The following is a 22,094-nucleotide window of genomic DNA, read 5'->3' on the forward strand; positions in this document are numbered from 1 at the left end:
CATGGACTTAATGTTTAAGGATGACCAATAATTTGGACAGCCGCCAGCTCTACATTATCCGGACTCTGTCCGTGGCTGTTGCGTATGCCAACTCTGCTGCCGTTATCTTCTCTGGCAACCTCGACAAGACATCAGAGATCACTTGCTAGATGGTAGTCCCCGAGGCCTTGCCTTGGTTGCAGCACTGCACCTCAGAAATTTAACTGCAAGTTCCAATTTTGGAGGCTTTGTCTTAATTGTGAGGTCGCATCAACATCGCGATCATCACATCCATTCCGGTTACACCGCATATGACCCGTACTTGTTGTTTGTTGAATTTGCCTCCTGGACAGCGTTCCACCATTTTGTGCTTGTTTGTTTGTTTAGTATGCGTACCAGATAGCACTCTGCCGGCTTTCTCGTGAAGTTATTGATAGACCTTGTCAAGTGGCACCACTGGTGCCCTTGCAGTCCAACTCCAAATGAATCTTGAGTCGCAGTCCAAGTGAACCTGGCTCCGTAACTGAAGAGCCGGAATTGCCACCTACCACAATGAGCTCAAATGCTGACATCATTGATGACCTGTTAGGCTGCGCTGTGCCAATTCCTACTGCCATTACATTCGAAAACTTTGCAGACATTGACAGCGTGGTGTTGTTTGCCGAACTGAATGATGACGAAACAGTTGATCAAGTTCTCCCACCGTCAAACTGCAACTCTAACTAGAATGATGATGTGCTGTGTGCTCCGGAGCCTTCACATGTGGATCTGACTCGAGCCTTTGCAGTCCTTGCATCGGCATACAGAGAAACATAAAACTAGCAGAAAAAAAGTGGACTTGGTTGCACGTAAGTGGAAGTGCATGCAGCAATGAATTGACCACTTCTTCCTTGCACAGGGGCCTTAAAACATAAATAAAATAATATTTTTTGGATGCATTCATTTTTTTTTTGGACATTCGATAGTTCGGACTTATTTATGTTCCCCGTGAAATCCGAATTGTCGCTCATAGACTCTACTGTACTACTCCATTCTTGGGTGTGTGTCGAGGCTGCAAGAAAACATTTTCTTTTTTACTTCCTGCATTCTTAAAGCATTGCATTTTGGTGCACACAACCGTTAACGATACATTTTTATAGATGGCTCGCTGCTACAGTAAAAGTTCAATATTATGAACATGAATACAGTCATTCCTTGTTATAACAAAGTCAGCGGGATGGTGAAAAAATTCGTTATAAGCGACCACTCGAGAGAAGCTAAAGCAGTTGAGCTTTAATTTCGCCACAAGTGTGACGAAGTCAAAATACAATGTATTCAGTGAAGCAAAACTTTATTCAAGTGCAAGAAAAGGCAGTGAGCTTCGGCTGTTTCAAGTTCTTACTCTGCGCGAGCAACCCCTGCTCTAATTTGACCAAGCATTGCAAGCGGCCATCGTCGCCGCCCATGCATTCAACCTTATTTCGCAGCAGGTGTAGGTACTCCTGCATCTGCACTATAGTCGGCATTTTACATGGCTCTTCGTCTGCCGGCTCTTCGTCTTCGTCGGGGCCACCAACAGTGTTAATTAGTACCTCCGCATTGGTCGCTGGGGCGACCGCAGGAGCAGCAGCATCGACCAACACGGATGTTTCCAAGTCGCCTTCTACCTCTTGGCCAGCAATCTCATGAACAGGCTCGTACAGATCGCTGCAAGTCCGGTCATTGTCAAGCTGGTCAGCGTCAGGGTTGCTGACGACGGCATAGAAAAAGCTGGTGTGCGCGAAGCACTTGGTAACCTTCGAAGGTGCGAGTTCTTTCCATGAAAAGTTAGGCAAATGGATTGCACCTAGCAATTCAGTGTTCTACCTCTGGCTGGCGTCGTACGCATGAGCATGCACTGCAAAAGAGCCTTGCGGTACAGCTTCCGGGTGGTCTCATTGATGCCCTGATCCATCAGTTGCAGTACCACAGCTTGCAGGCGAAAATTCCACAGCGATCACCTTGAGGTTGTCGATCTTCCTGTGGCTCGGACAATTGTCAGTTACGAAAAGCACTTGCTGATTCTTTGCGTTGAACCGGCTATCCAGAAGGCGCACATAGTCTTCAAAAATAGCAGCTGTCATCCATGCTCTCTTGTTACTTCTGTAGATGTATTCCTTGGGAATAGTTGCATTTCGGAAGCACCCCGACTTCTCCGCCTTCCCCAGTATCAACAAGCGAAGGTTGTCCTCGCCTGTTGCATTGGCAGCAAACAGCACCGTGACACGCTCCTTGCTCTGTTTTCCTCCGGATGAGGATCCACCAGCAGTAGTGAATGTGCAATTCAGTAGCATTTCGTAGAATAATGCAGCCTCATTTAGGTTGTAGATGTCTTTGTCTTCATACTTTTCAAGTAAACCTTGGAGCCGGTGTTGGCACCATATGTCTACAGTGTCACGGTTCACGGCTGTGCTTTCACCAACAATCGACTTAGAGGTCACGTCATGTCGTTGTTAAACCGCTCAAGCCAGCCATTACTGCACTTGAAATCCTTATGGCCCATTTGGAGGGCAAGAACTTCGGCTTTTGCAGTAAGTGCAAGTTCATGTAAGGAGAGATTTACACTCCTGGCTTTCTTCAGCCACTGTAGAAGTGTACCTTCCACTTAAGGGTATTTCGAATTGCGATTCCTCTTTCTTTTCGCTGAGAAGCTCTTTTCAAAGCCATCCAGCAGAGCTTCCTTGTTTTTCAATACAGTTTATAAAGTAGACAGTGGTATGCCAAATTCCTTCGCTATGTCAGTTTTCTGCCGCCCTCCTTTTTCCACTTCTTTTATCAGCAGAACTTTCTGCTCTAAGTCGGACATTTACACCTGGAGACTGATGGAGCCATTTACCACTGTAGACCACGAAAGCACACGCGTGGCACTCTTAGCGAAGCACTCCGAATAACACAATCGCATGGCCTGCAGCATGGATCGAAACACATGCGCCGTCGGTGCCGAAGGGACTGAATGTGGCAGGCGACGCAGAAGCTTCAAAATGTCGTCAGGGCATTCCTCGTCAGTGCACGCTGGTGACGGTGACGGTTGCAATGGTGGGCTTGGCATCATCTTCACGTGGAGCAGAAGAAACTAAGAAGAAACTAAGAACCATGAAAGGGCACCCGTTAGTGGAAGATTGTGCTCAGGAGGGCAGGCTGGAAGAGGGCAGCTTTGGAGAAGCAGCGACGTCGAAACTGGCAGCAAAAAGGCAAGGAGTTGACATGAAGGTGAGTGAGAGGAGCGACTGGCGCCGAGATGGCTTGCAGACTGGAGAGTGAATGAGGAGGGGAAGGGAGTGGCTGCTTTTATAAAAGGGTGTGGAGGTCACGGAAGACTACAAGAGTATCGCCCTGGAAAGTGCCGCAAATGCCGTGGCTCAAATCTGAGGTTGTGTTTGTTTTGCTCAAAAGACGACTAGCCGCTCATTGTGGTTACACAGCACGTTCGTGAAAACTGAACGGTTTTGTAGTAGGGGCTTTTGCATGATCACTGGGCAATTTTTTCTTGGGGTGTGCAGCCGTGAAGTTTGCAAAATGAGAGTTTTTCAGTGCATGGATGTCGACGACACTGTGCTAATTCTATGGTGTGAGTGTCGGTGTTTGCGCAGCATCACGTTTATGCCTGTGACAAATGTTTAGGAAAAAATTCAGTGACCCTACCATGCATTTAGACCATTTGTCTAAAGTTGGATGGTGCAAATCGAGTATGACTGGCTCGAGAAAATTGCCGGGGAAATGCCAGATTTCATTGACCTGCCATGCTGACAGTTTGACTCAACGCTGGTGATGCTCGTATTTTTCCAGTTTCAGCAAGTTATCTGTCGATTTGCACCATCAGAAGTGCAGTGAAGTTAGGGGCTGTGTTTCGTTGCAATGCAGGTTGATTATGGTGAGCGGCGAGCAAATTTCTAGACCGGCATCCCCAAAGTTGTCTTCTCGATTTGTTAACGTAGTTCCTTGGGTCGAACATGGTCTTATAATCGGAGGGACATTTTTTTTTGTGCTTTTCGGCATGTTTCAGCACCAGAAGTGCTCTAGAGCAGTAAAACGTTTTCTCATCGAGCACAACCGATGGAACGCTACGGTGCAAGCCTGCCCGCCGCCTTCCGGCTGCATTTCAGCATCCAAGAGACCACGGTTTTCTGGCATCGCAAAGCATCGGGAAACTTTCTTTTGTGTGGATTCTATCACGGGGGACACCAGCGATGAGAATGGGACAGAGATTAACGGTGCGGGCGCGCTGTGCCATGGAATTTGACAGCTTCCGTTGGCTTTGCAGTAAACAGCTGGCAGCATTCGGCACTCGCCTGGTACCCGTTACCAGGCGGTCATCGGTCGTGAGTTTGGTACTCTTGTGGACTGTTCTGTGCCTGCATGAGACTAATTCGTCAGCGGTATTAATTTGACACTGCATGCACAAAAGGGTCCCCGCCGCTCGGCAGTGGCGATGCCTCCGCTTGCCACTTCGCTCTAAGCGGCTCAAGCTTTTTTGGCGCTTCTAGTAATGCGGTTTAAAATGTATGCATTTGGGTTGGGACTGGAAGAAATTTTGAATAAAGGGTTATTTCGAGTAAAGCAATTTAGTTATATCGAGGGATTACATTATATCAAACTAGGATATAACAAATTATTGCCTCTAACGAACAGTTTTGAAATCCCCTTCGAAATCCCATTCAGAAATATAATGTTTGATATTGTGATAATCAGTGCAGTCGTTCTGGATAGATAGAATTCGGATATATCAAATTATTGCCTCTATCGAACAGTTGTTAAATCCCCTTGAAAATCCCATGCGAAAGTATAAAGTTCAAAATTGTGAATCATGAACACAGTCGTTCTGGATATATCAAACTCAGATATACCAAATTATTGTTTCTATTGAACAGTTGGGAAATCCCCGTCAAAATCCCATGCAAAAGTATACAGTTCAATATTGCGAGCATGAATGCAGTTGTTCCGGATACATCAAACTCGGATATATCTAATTATTGCCTCTATCGAACAGATGTGCAATCCCTTTGAAAATCTCATGCAAAAGTATGCAGTTCTATATTGGGAACAAGAACGCAGTCGTTTCGGGTATATCAAACTCGGATATATCAAATTAATGCCTGTATCAAACATTTGGGAAATCCCCTTGAACATACCATGCAAAAGTATAAAGTTCAATATTGCGAACTTGAATGCAGTCGTTCCGGATACAGTGAAATCTCGTTGATACGATTCGGCTAAATACGTTTTTCGGCATAATACGTTTTTTTTTTCGTTCCCGGCCGATGCCCTATAGAGGTAAATGCATTTTTGTACGGCTAATACGATCGTATTTCCACGTCGGTTTGGATAATACGATCCCGGAAACGTCTTCTGTATGATGATAACATCAGAGCCAGTCCTTTGAAGCGGGTGGGCAGAGCTACTGAAATTAACATCGAGCGAAACGACAGGCACGGCGGACTAAAGACGCGGCGACGCGCGCTTTGTATGCTCGAGGCTTGGCCTGGCTCGGCTCGGCTAGAGTCCGGCCGTGCTTCTGCACAGCGCCTGCAGCAGTGTGGCGGCCTCTGGGAGCAATTTTCGCAAGCTCGCACACCAAACGCACCGCATCGTCGGCGCGGTTGAGGCGCTATTGGCGTTTTTCCGCGATGTGATGCGGAGCGCTGATTGGCCGGAGCAGCGCGTTCAAATCCCGCGGGGTAAAGCGCGCCTACCATTGGCTGCTGCGCCAGCGGCGGCGGCTGCTCAAATCCCGCGGGCTAAAGCGCGCCTGCCATTGGCTGCTGCGCGGGCGGCGGCGGCTCCTCCCTGTGATGGCGCGCTCGCGTCCCTTGCTCGCCTGCTTTGAGCTGTTCATCGCCTAGCGCTATCTTTTAGATTATTTGCTCAGCTTTCTTTTTTTTTCGCTAGTTCTTCGCTGCACGCGATGCCGGCAAAGCCCAAGACAGTGCAGATGTTCGGTGCACGGGAGCGCGATATGCGTCTTGTACGAGCATCGAACTTCCTATCTTCCGCAGCGAGTGCCGACTGCGTAGACGCTTTTCAGCGGCGAAACTGTGCTTTCGGCTGTCGCCAGTCGAAAATCCGACACACTGAGTGTGCCTGGAGCCGCAAGAGCTAATTAGAAGCTCCGCAGGAGCTTTCTAATAAAAAAAAAAAAAAAACACGTGTTCAACTTTAAGGCCTGTTTTCTCGGAATGTATTTTTTCGCTAGTAGTGGTGCTAGGGAAGGCGATATCTCAAGAACCGCTTTTCAGATTTGTATGCCGTTTTTTTTATTCTGTTCCTGAGTGACTTTGCCAGGGGGTAACAGGCTTCTTTTTTTGAAAGTTGGTGCAGTTAATTTATAATAAGCAATTAATTTTTGATGAATGTGGTCATTACTGGCTACATCAAATTCAAAGTTGTCTTAAAATTTTTTGGAGGGGAAATTAAAGAAAAGGGCTCTTTAGCCCCCTGGGATATCTATCAAGGAATCATCACAGTGAATTTCAGCTTCCTACGAAGTCCTGGCTTTCTCCAGGCTTTTCCTCAGGCATATGCATGAATCACCTAGTTAAACCTCAATAACTCTGGCACTAATAAACATATCTTCATGAAACTTTGCAGTTCCTCATAGTTCGGTGGTGTGAACATATCCTGAAAGTTTCATCTGGATATCTTAAAAAATAAGAAAGTTCGGTCTCCAGGGTAGCCTCCCCCCTTAATAAAAGCAAGTTCTGTGCCAAGTATGTATTATTCGCGATCTTTTGGAGTCCGTTTTGGATAATACGATTTTTGGATAATACGTTTTTATTTTCGGTACCCGTGAGAATCGTATCAACGAGATTCCACTGTATATCAAATCACTGCCTCCATCGGACAGTTGTGAAATCACCTTGAAAATCCCATGAAAAAGTATAAAGTTCAATTTTGCAAACTTGAATGCAGTCATTCCGGATATATCAAACGAATGCTTGTATCAAACAATTGGGAAATCCCCTTGAATATCCCATGCAAAAGTATACAGTTCTATATTGTGAACAAGAATGCAGTCGTTCCGGGTATATCAAACTCGGATATATCAAATTAATGCCTGTATCAGACATTTGGGAAATCCCCTTGAACACACCACGCAAAAGTACAAATTTCAATATTACGAACTTGAATGCAGTCGTTCCGGATATATCAAACTAGGATATAACAAATTATTGCCTGTATCAAACATTTGGGAAGTCTCTTGAATATCCCATGCAAAAGTATACAGTTCTATATTGCGAACAAGAATGCAGTCGGTCTGGATATATCAAACTCAAATATGGTGAATTATTGCTTCTATCGAGCACTTGTGAAATCCCCTTTAAAATCCAATGCAAAAGTATACAGTTCATTATTGCGAACTTAAATGCAGTCGTTCCGGATATATCAATCTCGTATTTATCAAGTTTATTTATTTATTTTTATTTATTTTCAATACCCTAAAGGCCCCGAGAGGCATTACATAAGGGGGGATACAATTCACACATGATATTGTAATAAAAATGACTGAAGGCAACAAGCACAGATTTCGGTAGAAGAAACACTTTGTAAAAAAAGATCAAAAAAGAGGAGAAAAAAACGAAAAGTAATTTGGGCGAGAGTACATGGTACAATTCATATTTGCTGTACATGGCACTTTTCAACAAGGCACAAGTGGTAGGTGGGTGCGGGTAAATGGACATTTAGAAATTATTCATATATGTAACACAGGCCAGTCAAGAAGTGGCAGCTGAACATTTTATACGTTTAAAAATGTGCGCAGGGCTGATTGGAAGGCAGACGGGTCAGTGATTGTTACAATATCCTGAGGTAGGGCGTTCCATTCGTTCACTGATAACACCAAAGGGGAATTCTGGAATTTTTTGGTCCTAGCAAATATGGGAGACACTTTGCATACATGGTCATTGCGGGTGGACAGATAATGGGCGGGTAAGATGGGAGCAGATGAAAAAGATGAACCACCATAGTAAAGGGAGTCAAAAAAAGACAGACGGAAATATTTCTGTCAGATGTCAAGATCCGGAAGATTAAGGGTCTGCTTTAATGCCGACACTTTGATATGGAGAGTAAAAGCGCAAAATAAAGCGGGCAGCCTTATTTTGAACTGATTCGATGCAATCAGAAAGGATAGCTGTGTGAGGGTTCCGAATAATTGAGGCGTAATCGAGGGTTGTTCTGATAAGGGAGATGTATGCACAAAGTCTTGTGTCACTGTTTGCAAGGTACAGACAGCGTTTTAAAAAGACAAGTTTTTTTATTGCCTTGTTAGTAGTATGCTCAGCATGCATGGCCCGGCTTAAATCAGATCTAAGAATAACGCCCAGATATTTAAAGGAAAAGGTTCGTTCGAGTATGCAATTGCGTTGAGTGTATACGTTAGATGGAAAGGTTAGCTTGGAAGAAAATGTCATGACCTTAGTTTTATCTGCATTAATTTCCATCTTCCATGCGCGACACCATTCAGCTAATGTGTTTAAATCTTTTTGTAATATGGCGACGTCATCAGGGGTGGTTTTCTGTCTATAAATTACACAATCATCGGCAAACAGCCGTATTGTTGAAGTTATATTCATAGATATGTCATTAATATATATTAGGAATAATAATGGGCCTAACACTGACCCTTGAGGCACCCCTGACCTAGCGCAGCAGAAAGTAGATTGGTTGTTATTAATAGTTACCGATTGAGAGCGACCAGATAAAAACTCGTTAATCCACTGGGTAGTTTTCTCATCTAACTTAAGGCTGTTTATTTTCATGATTAGCTGTTTATGGGGAACACGATCTAAGGCTTTCGAGAAGTCAATAAATATTGCGTCAGTATAAAGCAAATTGTGCACAGAGTCATGTAGGTCAGTGGTTAGTTTGAACAACTGTGTTTGGCAAGACCGTTTGTATCTGAAGCCATGCTGATTTTTGAATAACAGATTATTTGCATTAAGATGACTCATAATGTGGGAGTAAATTATATGCTCAAGGAGTTTACAACAAACTGATGTCAGTGAAATCGGGCGGTAATTGCTTGGACATGAGAGGTCACCAGATTTGAATATAGGTGTGATACGGCCAGACTTCCAATCATCTGGAACACAGCCGGTATCCAGTGATTGTTGGAAAATTAAATTATTGAAATTATTAAATTATTAAAATTATTGTCTGTATCAAACATTTGGGAAATCCCTTGAATATCCCATGCAAAAGTATACAGTTCTATATTGCGAACAAAAATGCAGTCGTTCCGGATATATCAAACTCAAATATGTTGAATTATTGCCTCTATGGAGCACTTGTGAAATCCCCTTTAAAATCTCATGCAAAAGTATACAGTTCAATATTGCACCCGCCGTGGTTGCTCAGTGGCTATGGTGTTGGGCTGCTGAGCACGAGGTCGCGGGATCGAATCCCGACCACGGCGGCCGCATTTCGATGGGGGCGAAATGCGAAAACATACGTGTACTTAGATTTAGGTGGAGGTTAAGAACTCCAGGTGGTCGAAATTTCCGGAGTCCTCCACTACGGCGTGGCTCATAATCAGAAAGTTGTTTTGGTGCGTAAAACCACATAATTTAATTTTTTTTTTTAGTTCAATATTGCGAACATGAATGCAGTCACAGGATATATCAAATTATTGCCTCTATAGAACACTTGTGAAATCCCCTTGAACATCCCATGCAAAAGTATACAGTTCTATATTGCGAACAAAAATGCAGTCGTTCCGGATATATCAAACTCAAATATGTTGAATTATTGCCTCTATGGAGCACTTGTGAAATCCCCTTGAAAGTCCCATGCAAAAGTGTAAAGTTCAATTTTGCGAACGTGAATGCAGTCGTTCTGGATATATCAAACTTGAATATGTTAAATTATTGCCCCTATCGAGCACTTGTAAAATCCCCTTGAAAGTCCCATGCAAAAGTGTAAAGTTCAATATTGCAAACGTGAATGCAGTCGTTCTGGATATATCAAACTTGAATATGTTAAATTATTGCACCTATCGAGCACTTGTGAAATCCTCTTGAAAGTCCCATGCAAAAGTGTAAAGTTCAATTTTGCGAACGTGAATGCAATCGTTCTGGATATATCAAACTTGAATATGTTGAATTATTGCCCCTATCGAGCACTTGTGAAATCCCCTTGAAAGTCCCATGCAAAAGTGTAAAGTTCAATATTGCGAACGTGAATGCAGTCGTTCTGGATATATCAAACTCAAATATGTTGAATTATTGCCTCTATTGAGCACTTGTGAAATCCCCTTGAAAATCGCATGCAAAAGTGTAACATTCAATATTGCGAACATAAATGCAGTCATTCCGGATATATCAAATGATTGCCTCCATCGAACACTTGTGAAATCCTCTTGAAAATCCCTTGCAGAAGTATACAGTTCAATATTGCAAACTTGAATGCAGTCGTTCCTGATATATCAAACTCGGATACATCAAATTATTACCTCTATCGAGCACTTGTGAAATCCCCTTCAAAATCCCATGCAAAAGTATACAGTTCAATATTGCTAACGTGAATGCAGTCGTTCCAATATATAAAACTAGGATATATCAAATTATTGCCTTTATCGAACACTTGTGAAATCCTCTTGAAAATCCCATGTAAAAGTATACAGTTCAGTATTGTGAACTTGAATGTACGTAGTCGTTCGAGATATATCAAATTATTGCCTTTATCGAACACTTGTGAAATCCTCTTGAAAATCCCATGCAAAAGTATAAAGTTCAATATTGTGAACGTGAATGCAGTTGTTCCGAATATATCAAACTCGAATATATTAAATTATTGCCTCTATCGAACAGTTGTGAAATCCCCTTGAACATCTCCTGCAAAAGTATAGTCGTGTACTATATAAAAATTTGTTAGTTCGATACCCTTTAATTTGGAAATTCGGATAATTCGGACGGCTCTATTGGTCCTGGCCAAAGTGCATGTTAGTCTATGGGACCAAACCTTCATTAATTCGGCAGAATTCGGCCCCGCACCGCTTAATTTAGACAAATGCTGACGGCTGCCGCCACATGAAAGTGTGGTAAAGCAGCACTGGCACCACCGGAGTTAAACCGAAACTTCAGAGGTATCGCCATCGGCATCAATTAGTGGGGGCGATCGCAGTGTCACCGAACGTTGGTGTCATCTTTCTTCGCTCCACTGTGCCTTCGACGCCATTTTCTCTTGTGTTGTCGAGTCGGCATCATATCTGCTTGCGGAGTTTTCTTTTTTCGTTGTGACCATGTTTTGCATGCCACCACCATCATGCGCTTCAGTGTCGGCAACACCGGCAAAGCGGCAGAAGTATGAAGCCAAGAACTTGGGGACTAAGGTGGAAATTTTGCAGGCTTTGAATAACGGTGAATCGCGACAGCACATTATGACCAACTACAACGTGAAGCGGAGCACGCTGGGAACGTACGTGAAAAATGAACAACAGATTCTTGAAGCCTTTGAAAGCGAGAAGTTTCATGCATCAAGAAAGTGGTTGCGGACCACAGCTCATCCCCAGCTAAAAAAAGCTTTGCTCCTGTGGGTTACTGACTGTCGCAACGTGCATTTGTCTTTGAGCGCACCTCTCATGGCACAGGGTGAGAAGTACGCTGCAATAATGAACATTGAATCGCTCAGAGCATCAGAAGGGTGGTGCGCAAGGTTTCGGGAGAGACACGAACTCGTTTGCAGAAGTGTGTGTGTGGCGAAAAGGCCAGCGTTGACGAAAGCAGGATCACCTAGTAGAAAAATGTGAAGTCGCTTGAGCACATAGCTGCATACGAACCAAGTGACGCATTCAATGCAGACGAAACTGTTCTATTTTTCAGAGCTCTGCCCGACAAGACGGTGACTTTCAAAGGGGACTCGTGCATTGGTGGCAAGAAGTGCAAGCAGAGGATAACTGTGCTTCTTGCCACCAGTATGTCTGGCACAGAGCACTTGCCACTTGTTGCCATCGGGAAGGCGCATAAGCCATGTTGTTTTAAAAACACCAAGCCTTCCTGTCGAGTACAGAGCGAACAGGAAGGCTTGGATGACCTCGGACACTTTTCAGGGCTGGCTGTAGCAGTTGGACCAGCACTTCTCGTCTAATGACCGCAAGATAATTATGGTCGTTGACAACTGCTGTGCACACAACTGATAGTCAAACTGAAAAGCGTGAAGCTTTTTTTTTTTTTTTTTGCCACCCAACACTACATGTGCCCTTCTGGTGATGGACCAGGGTATGATTCACCACGTGAAGTCAAAGTACTGAAAGCACCTGCTACAGCGAATGATCTTATGCTCAGAAGTTGGAAAGCTGTGTGAAGTCGGCTAGCTCGGCGCTGTGTACATCATTGCCCACGTGTGGACAAATACACCTACGCAAGTGATCGCCAACAGTTTTCGGCACAGTGGTTTTGTGAGGTCCAAACATGCGGCAGTAGCCGACGAGGTGTCAGCCGAGTCCACCGATGATGACTGCCCGACCTTTGATGCTGTCGTTCCCACAGATGTGACCCTTTAGGTCTACATCGTGATTGATGATTGTGTCGCCACGGCTGGTCTCCTGACCGATGAAGAAATTATTAATGATGTCATGGGTGCCCGGGCAGACCATGATTCAGACATAGAGTCATGCGAGGAGATGCAGCCACGACCTCATCGCACTAACGAGAAGTCACGGAGGCGCTTTTGATATTGGAGGACATTTGCCAGAGCACTTCCAACAGTTTACGGGCTGTTGGCCACTTGGAAGAGTTAAGAAAAATTGTGATGTCAGCTGGAATCTGCTCGAAAAAGCAGACAACTATTGCAAAATACTTAAGTAAATAAGGGTATGCTTCTCCAACTTGATTTTCATGTTGTTTTTCCTGTTCACTCGTTAATTCAGCATTCGGATAATTTGGACATTTTTCCCGGTCCCATGAGATCCGAATTAATGAGCTTTTACTGTACGCATACATGGAACTCCAGTTTACTGCCAAATTAAATATTTTGAACCTTATGCTGTGCCGTGCCCCTGCAAGAGCACTCCTCCTAACTGAGACGTGATCATTTCTCTCGTTGTCAGAAATATTGAATGCAGATAAATTTGAAACTGCTATGTTTTGGCAGGTGCTGTCAAACAAGAGATTGAATCTGAAGGGTGGTGCATGCCAAGGATGAAGAATGAGCAGAGTGCTCTCATTTTTGCTTGCTGCGCATGTGGATGGTTTGTGCCAACAGTGGCCATTCGTTATCACAGATGGCATTTTAGAATTCCGAAACAGCTAAAACGGATCTAATCCCAGCCTCCACTTGGACGGATCTTTGCATTACAGTTTGAATTTAACAAAACCACTGCACACCACACCCACACATCTCATAAAGACCCCCCTCCCTTCTTATTGCGGCAGCGGCATGTAAGATTCCTCGCTGTACGATTCGTGGGTCCAGTCTGAATATATTTAATTTGTTCTTGCACAGTTTTGTGTGAGTGGTAATGGACTCGGATATTCTGCAAGCTGAAAGCTATTTTCGAAGCTAACAGTGTGGGTGCTTTGATAGCAGTCACCAATGCAGTGGCCAGAGGTGAAGTGCGAAGAACAAAGGAACATACTGGCTGGAGGCATCAGGAGAGCTGAGGAGCGCACAAGATGAGATGTGCTGACTTTTTAAAGTGGTTGAAAAGCGGGGACGACTGGTTCCAACGGGAAGTCTGTTCCAAAACCTGACGGAACAGTTTGCCTGGCTAGTTGCCCATGTATGACTATTGGCCATTTAAACAGCATATTGTTTGTATTGTAACAAACACATTGTCAAGCACAGTCACACGTGATACGCAGTACAATTGCACTGTTGGAAGCATGGCACATACCCATGCAGGCTAGATTGCTTTTGTGATGCGTCGATTTCTACCTTATCTTGAATAAAAATGCATAACAAGCACTTCAACACATGCAAAGCACACCGCAGTCTTACGCTCGGGTGATGCAGGCTTATAGGGCTAGCATTGTGATCAGTATGTCAAAAATAATTCCACACCACGAGTGACTTGCAGTGCCTGTGAGCAAAAAATAAGTTAACCTTTGTGTGTTCAGCACAGCGCTGGATAAGCAAATCGGTAAGTTCCTGCTTTTCATGATCTCGGGAAACTGACTGACATGTGCGAAGGTCTCATATAAGCCTCACATAGGCATATTTTATATTTCGGCTCATTGAGATATCAAACTATTTCACGATCCCCTTCAAGTTCGATATATCTGGAATCGACCGTGTACGAAATTATCAGATGTAACACTGTAGTGTAAATCAAAAGCGCAATCACGGCGGTGCGTCATCCCCATGGGGCGGCCCTGCAGAACAAGCTTCAGAGATTCGAACAGTGGCCTCTAGCGCCCTGTGCATTGCAAGTGAAGCCACATTAACATCAACATCATTTTGGCACTGTGCAAGCTAGGACTCGCGTCGTGCCGAAGCTCGGATAAAAAACACCGGGTGCTCAGCATAGAAGAAAAATTGTACATCGTTTGTGCTATTGAACATGGCACAAAGAAGTCAGCGCTGGCATGCACAGGGATCTACCATTGACTACGGTGTACGGCATTTTGAATGCGAAGAAGGTGTTGGCAGCGCTGCTGTGACCGCGAAAAGATGTCAGCTATGAGGTTCAGCTTTTTCCCATCGTTGCCTCTGTTGTTGCCAAAGTGTTGCCTAATGACAGTGATGATGACGACACAGAAAGTGACAGCATGGGTGATTCATGCCTGACAGTGGCAGAAGCTGCACATTACGTCAGCCTCGTAAATGCAAACGTTGCAACCCCTGCAGGGGCGTCTGCATCAGCAGGCATTTGGTGTGTGTGGCGAGGCGACACCACGGACCGGAGCTCATGGGGGTTGGGCCCTCCCGCGCCTAACCGCCCGCGGCTTGGCCATGTCTGGGGAAGAGATGATCTTGGGGACGAGCCAGTGATTGGTGTTTTTGGACTTTAAGGCCCCTCGGCGGAGGCAGCACACCCCTTTTGCCTCCACTTCACGTGGACGGCACCCTCAGACTGGCCCACCCTGGGAAAATTGCTAGTTGCCTCTCCCGGTCCCTCTCCACAATTTATTGCTTTCCAGTCAACTTACATTTTCTGTCCTGTCATCTCCTTTCTTCCCAATTTTTCTGTTTCTCCCAGGCGGCTTGGGTTAACCTGGTGTGGTATATCCAACCTTGAGTATGGCACATTGGGTTATAGCAGCAATGCCAGGCTGGCGTGTGCAAGTTATTGCTGTCAAACTTGTAGCGTCCTCTTGTTGGACTGCTTCGTGGCAGATGGCTGCCATTGCTGCTGAAGTAACAGCATCTCACATGCGTAGAGCATCTTTCCCTTTGCTGCCTGATCGTACCATTGCAAAGCGCGTGTGCACCGAAGTCTCCCTGAACTTCTTCATTCAACACAAATAATCTTTTCCATGCCACCACGTTATCCACAGTGATAAACCTGAAAAACCAGTGAGAGTTATTTCCCATTGTGTCGCACTCCTTAACAGACACCATTGGACCAGGCTATAAAGCTAGCAAGAGGGCAAGCGGCAGCCTCGTGCTTGAGTTGAGGTTCAGGACAAGCTGCAACACGACAAACTTGCAAAACTCACAACCTTTGCTGACATCCCAATAACAGTGACCCCATATCGCTCCCTGAACACACTTCGAGGCGTGATCTCCAATGTGGACTTGTTAGAACTAACTGAAGCAGAGCTATTGGAAGGCTGGCAAGGGCAAAATGTCCTTGAGGTAAAAAGAATAAAAATCAGGCGAGACAACAAAGAAATCCCAACAAAGCAGCTGATAATTGCATTTTCCTCGAGTGTTTTACCAGAGATCGAGACAGGCTGTACTAAAACCCATGTCAGGCCTTACATTCCTAACCCTCGACGGTGTTTTGAAGTGCCGGAAGTACGGCCATGGTTCGCGAAGCTGGCGAGGTCAACTCGCCTGCGCAAAATATGGTGATAAAGGTCACCCCTCTGATAACTATTCTCTGCACACCCCACTGTGTGAACTGCGAAAGCGACCACCCGGCATATTCCCAATCCTGTGAAACGTGAAAAAAAATAAAAATAAATAATTACCGAAGAAATATGTGAAAATCGAAGAAAATATTTCATTCAAAGAAGCTAGAATTAGGTATACTACTGAAAAAGTTTGCGCGGAGACACGAGGACAATGCCGAGAACAGGCAGGGACGACTGCTTGCCCGTCTGTTCTCAGCATTGTCCTCGTGTCTCCGCGCAAACTTTTTTAGTATGCATTTCAACCAACTAGCCCAACTAGAAAAACCTTTCCTAACTAGAAAAAGGCGTTCATTTTTTCACAGTACAGCTTACATGGATGTAGTGCGTCAGGGGGCAGTGCTGCATCGGCCTCTGCCACCCCCCAATAGCAGCCACCCCCCTGGCTCGTGCGCAGCGAACCTTTGGGTGTGGCGCCAGCACCCACGGTAGCAGTAGGTAAAACTCTCCACCCACCCAGCAAAAGAGCACATCTGAAGCAGTTTCGGATGAACCATTTTGACACGGCCGTGTGGACACGTCGGGCATCACGGGCACCGGGTCACGAGTTTGTCCGCTTTAGTCCTAATCTCCCCCATATTCTGAAAGATCATGTTGAGAGTGCTCCTAAAAATCTTGCATGCTGCGGCGACATCTGACTTCTCACCACGTTCGACTCGATTTATGATTTCGAGCTTCATGGTGAAAGGCAAATTCTGCCGCTTCATCACCGCAACACTGCGGGAGAAGACCCACAAGGCGCAAGCACAATGAACCACAAAAGCAGCGAGACAACTCGCATTCCTGCCAGCTTGTACGAGGGCACAGGAGCCTCTAATCGGCTGTCTGAGCAAGCGCTGCGGGCGTGCCAGGATCATTTTTTGCAGGGGGTGTCGACGACTCACCCGACGCAACGCAGTCACAGCAGGGAGAGCGGCGGTTGAATGGAGATGGAGCCTGCTGTGTTTCCCTGCCGTCGCAAGAGAACGCCAACTTCTGGGAGCACTTTTGCGCCGCTTTACGTTCGATATATCGGGAGTTGCAGCTATTTTTGTTCGATGTAAGCGTAATATTTGCTATATATGCTCATTGTACCTATACCATGTGCATAAATTGTTCAATATAACAAATAATTCGATGTAAACGGGTTCGATATATTCGGGTTCGACTGTAATAGCTCCAGTCAAACCATTACCACCATGGCTGTGGCAGCTGATAGATTGCGATGCATCTTTTGTAGAAGTTACGAAGAATGCCCCAGAAATGCACACAAAAACTCACTTCCTAGAACTTCAGTCAAAGTACTTGTGCCCAGAATTCTACACAGATGCTTCAAAGTTGCATGCCGGCGTCTCCTGTGCCCCAGTCGTCCCATCCTTCTCAGAATCTGGCTGTTTGCACCCAGAAACGAGCATCTTTACGGCAGAGGCCTATGCACAAAACTAAAGAAAGGAATAATATTTACAGATTCGCTGAGTGTTGTCAAAGCCTTAACCTCTCTACAAAAGAATAAAAATCCTGTCTGTACTGAACTTTATGCATACCTCTGTACTCTGTACGCATCTCATCAGTACGTCATATTATGCTGGATATCTGGCTGCAAAGGCATCGAGGGTAATATGCTTGCCGACCGCGTAGCCATAACATTAACTACAAAACCAAGTAATTTTTCCATAGCTGTACCTGTTGTAGATTTAATGCCCTTCATACACAAGAAACTGAGGGGCCATTGGTAACATACATTGGAAACTGGAATTCTTGCTTCATGTTATTAAGGCAAACATAGGGAACTGGCCACCATTAACAAAAGTATGACAGACAGAGGTCACTTTCTGCTGCCTTAGGATAGGTCATACTTATGGCATTCACTCTTACCTATTAACCAGTAATGATCCTCCTGTCTGTGATAAATGTGGCGAGATGCTTACACCACTTCCTTACGCCGATCCTTCATGTCTTGTTTGAGTGTCGAGGAATAGAAGCTCAACGAGAAAATTACTTTTCCTCGGCATACAGACAACAGATTCTCCGCCACTTCGCAATGCTTTTAGGCATTGAACCGCTATTTGACAATAATTCAGTTTTAACATTTGTATGAGATATTGGCATATTGCATGTTATCAGACCAAGGTATAGTACGTAGCACATCCTCTCACTAGAGGATGCTGCTACGATGACATTTTCGGAAAACACATGCCTCCCAGCCCTTGTGTTCAAGGGCTCACGGTGAGGTACTGGTGCTACTGTTACTCACTCGTTCAGTACATAACCCTTTGGTAATAGAACTTTTATCTTCATAGCATACACCACTAATCATTGTCATTGTTTTAATGCTTGTACATCTTACGCACTTTACAGCGAATAATTTTAGGCCTCTCTAGAGCCAAGTTACATGTACCATTCACATCTTGATCCACAACCCTGACGTTTGTCATGTTGTACCATCGGCCCTTCATTCATTATCTCTGGCTTGGCGCTCTTTGGCCATATCTGGCCCTTACACCAATAAAATCCATACATCATCAGCAAACGTCATGATGAGAACAGCACCCCGCAATGAAAAAGGCGCCCCACGACTTCTGCAGTGCTACCGCGCCCGTGCACGGAGAATATGCAACGCCAACGAGGAATCTGCCATGCGAGTGTCTGCCGAGAAGAGGGGGCAGGCTGAAAAGCTGGCTCGTAGCTTCAGCAAGTTTGAGGCCGCTGTCGTCGCTGCTGGGCCGCTGCAGCACCAAACGAAAATAACAAACTTTTGTTGCTCAAAGTGAATAAATACTGCATGTTTTTGCCCTTTCATTGCACTCTCCCTGAGTTCCATTTTTGATGGGCAAGTTGGGGATCCCATGCTATTTCGGTTAAGCAGTACTACTGTTTAGTACATACTTTTTCCGAGCTCTGGATAATTAAGGTATTTGTGTCAGACGCAACATCATTATAATGAGGTTTGACTGTATATGGCCAGATGTGCACCGGATCACGTACGAATTCATCTTCAAAAGTTGTGGGCTTTTAGTTGCTGAAAACAGAATTTGGTTTCAATATAATAACATGAATGTGGGATATCTTTCAGGTTGGAATCCATTATGGCCAGGAGAGTGGCTATGAAGGTCACGAAGCACAGCCTGTGTCCCTGGTCCCTAGCACGGAGAGCTTGCATGGTCAACAAGGCTTCAACAGTGAGTACTAACAGCTGCAGCATTTTTGACAGCAATATCATGAAGGGGAAAAAAAGAGGAAGACTTTTTTTTCAGTATTAACATTTATATAATCATCTGTTTCAATGGTGAGACATTCATGGTTGGCATAGCTTTGAAGCTTTGTGCACGGAAATTCCCAGGACACGGGGAAAAAAAAAAGCATCCCTCTTTGTAAAAACGAAAGAAAAACAAATGCATGAATTTCAGGCAAGCTTGTCATTGTGCTTGCTGATAAAAACTTTCATGACATAACTTTGCGTCAAGAAGATGCATTGCATGCAGCATAATTGTTGCATTTACATTTAATTTCTACCTGAATATGCATGATCACTGTGCATGCGACTTTATGACATGATTGTTCATTACTTTTATCATATGAGCTTGTGAGCACTAAACCATGAATACAGAAATCTATTACCAATTACAGTCACCTACAGAATTTTCTGACAAATTTTTTTTTTATCTGCTCAGTTATTTTGACTTTCCATGACACTGCCATGAGCACCATAAAACTGTGGCGAGCCACAACACAACTGTCGAAAGCAATGTGGTTGCACCTCATCATGGCGCTCGCGTTCAATGTGGCAAAAGAGCTCATGAGCAAGTGATATCTGGCACCGAAAGGCTCCGACTAGCTGTTCGCTGAGGTCAAGGCCGTAGTGTAGTGCTAAATGCATCTCCCCTTGTGTCCCCAGGCAAGTGATGACCCAGATGTGATTCAGACATGCGACACACTCATCAATATTGTGTTTTTTTACAATGCCAGTACAGTGGGAAATTCGTTTACCGAACCTGGTTGTGCTTTGTTGAAATAATATGTACTGTATTTACCCGATTCTAGCACACCCCGAAATCTAATGTGCACATAATATTTGCGGATTTAAGCTTTTGAGGGTCAATTGTTCTTGCCAAATTTGAATGCCCAGGGTCTTTTTCTTCTTTCTTTCTTTTTTTTTTCTTTCAGAAAATCTTGAGTGACTTATGTTGAAAAAAATTTGCTGCAATTTTTTGAGAATGACCATAAAGTGACAAAGAAGTATTTTCCATTGGTAAACTTGCATGGTTTATTTGGGAATACAGATGGGGCTGCATAAATACTTATAATGAGAATAAAAAAGTAGATACATTGGAATAAATATACTGTATATCAACTTGGCACTTGGGCCGTGGTCTGCATCAAAGGAATCACTGCTCAACTCACTTGCAGAAGAGCAACCTGCGCGCACGTCAATAGAGTAATCAAATTGTGTGTGTGAGCACACACAAGAAAACTCCATGGTTGTGCACCTGTGGCAAATGCCAAACTAGTCAGGGACTCTGCTGTAATCCTTCGTCCCATCACCAACTAGAGTCTCAAGAAAAGAAATACAGGCATGGCAGCATCGTTCCTATACTGTGTGCAGATAGCGTGCTTGGCACAGCGCCAGAAATGCTGGTATCCATATATGCCAACGTAATCGGTGCCAAGTCGCACGAAATCTTGCGAAACTGATAGTGTCGCCGAAAGTGATTGACCGAGAATGCTGCTCCAGATTGTACTCGAGCAAAAATGGACCCACAGCAACCACCATGAAAATGTGCTGTCGCCATCTTGTGGCGGCGATGTTGCTGCATCTGACAGCTCGGGTGGTAGGCTTGTGCCGATGCCACGAATATGGCTTTGGTTTTGTATGCAATTGTACAACAAGCGTAAGACAACGGACATCAGGAACTATAATATGGATAGAATTGAACAGGCTCTCAGGAACGGAGGAAGCCTAAAAACAGTGAAGAAGAAACTAGGAATAGGCAAGCATCAGATGTGTGCGTTACGAGACAAAGCCGGCAATATCGTTACTAATATGGATGAGATAGTTCAAGTGGCTGAGGAGTTCTATAGAGATTTATACAGTACCAGTGGCACCCACGACGATAGTGGAAGAGAGAATAGCCTAGAGGAATTCGAAATCCCACAGGTAACGCCAGAAGAAGTAAAGAAAGCCTTAGGAGCTATGCAAAGGGGGAAGGCAGCTGGGGAGGATCAGGTAACAGCAGATTTGTTGAAGGATGGTGGCCAGATTGTTCTAGAGAAACTGGCCACCCTGTATACGCAATGCCTCATAACCTCGAGCGTACCGGAATCTTGTAAGAACGCTAACATAATCCTAATCCATAAGAAAGGGGATGCCAAAGACTTGAAAAATTATAGACCGATCAGCTTACTGTCCGTTGCCTACCAAGTATTTACTAAGGTAATCGCAAATAGAATCAGGAACACCTTAGACTTCTGTCAACCAAAGGACCAGGCAGGATTCCGTAAAGGCTACTCAACAATAGACCGTATTCACACTATCAATCAAGTGATAGAAAAATGTGCAGAATATAACCAACCCTTATATATAGCTTTCATTGATTACGAGAAAGCGTTTGATTCAGTCGAAACCTCAGCAGTCATGGAGGCATTACGGAATCAGAGTGTAGATGAGCCATATGTAGAAATACTGGAAGATATCTATAGCGGCTCCACAGCCACCGTAGTCCTCCACAAAGAAAGCAACAAAATCCCTATAAAGAAAGGCGTCAGACAGGGAGATACGATATCTCCAATGCTATTCACAGCATGTTTACAGGAGGTATTCAGAGGCCTGGAGTGGGAAGAATTGGGGATAAAAGTTGATGGAGAATACCTAAGCAACTTGCGATTTGCTGATGATATTGCCTTGCTTAGTAACTCAGGAGACCAATTGCAATGCATGCTCACTGACCTGGAGAGGCAAAGCAGAAGGGTGGGTCTGAAAATTAATCTGCAGAAAACTAAAGTATTGTTTAACAGTCTCGGAAGAGAACAGCAGTTTACGATAGGTAGCGAAGCACTGGAAGTGGTAAGAGAATACATCTACTTAGGGCAGGTAGTGACCACGGATCCGGATCA

The 22,094-nt window shown here is 44.6% G+C and overlaps 1 protein-coding gene across 10 annotated transcripts in view; it reads left to right on the forward strand.

Moving 5' to 3' along the window:
- The window catches only part of LOC139052300 (protein transport protein Sec16B-like), a 492,173-nt gene that overhangs the window by 325,876 nt on the left and 144,203 nt on the right, over positions 1–22,094 (forward strand). For all 10 annotated transcript variants that reach the window (XR_011509833.1, XM_070529379.1, XM_070529385.1 and 7 more), the window contains one exon: positions 19,057–19,162. Coding sequence is in view for 9 of the 10 variants with exons in the window: in XM_070529379.1 (XP_070385480.1) it covers positions 19,057–19,162 (106 nt within the window). In the remaining variant the exon portion in view is untranslated. The remainder of the gene's footprint in view (positions 1–19,056; positions 19,163–22,094) is intronic.

The sequence above is a fragment of the Dermacentor albipictus genome, unplaced genomic scaffold (assembly GCF_038994185.2).
Source record: "Dermacentor albipictus isolate Rhodes 1998 colony unplaced genomic scaffold, USDA_Dalb.pri_finalv2 scaffold_21, whole genome shotgun sequence".
Classification (NCBI taxonomy): Eukaryota; Metazoa; Arthropoda; class Arachnida; order Ixodida; family Ixodidae; genus Dermacentor; species Dermacentor albipictus.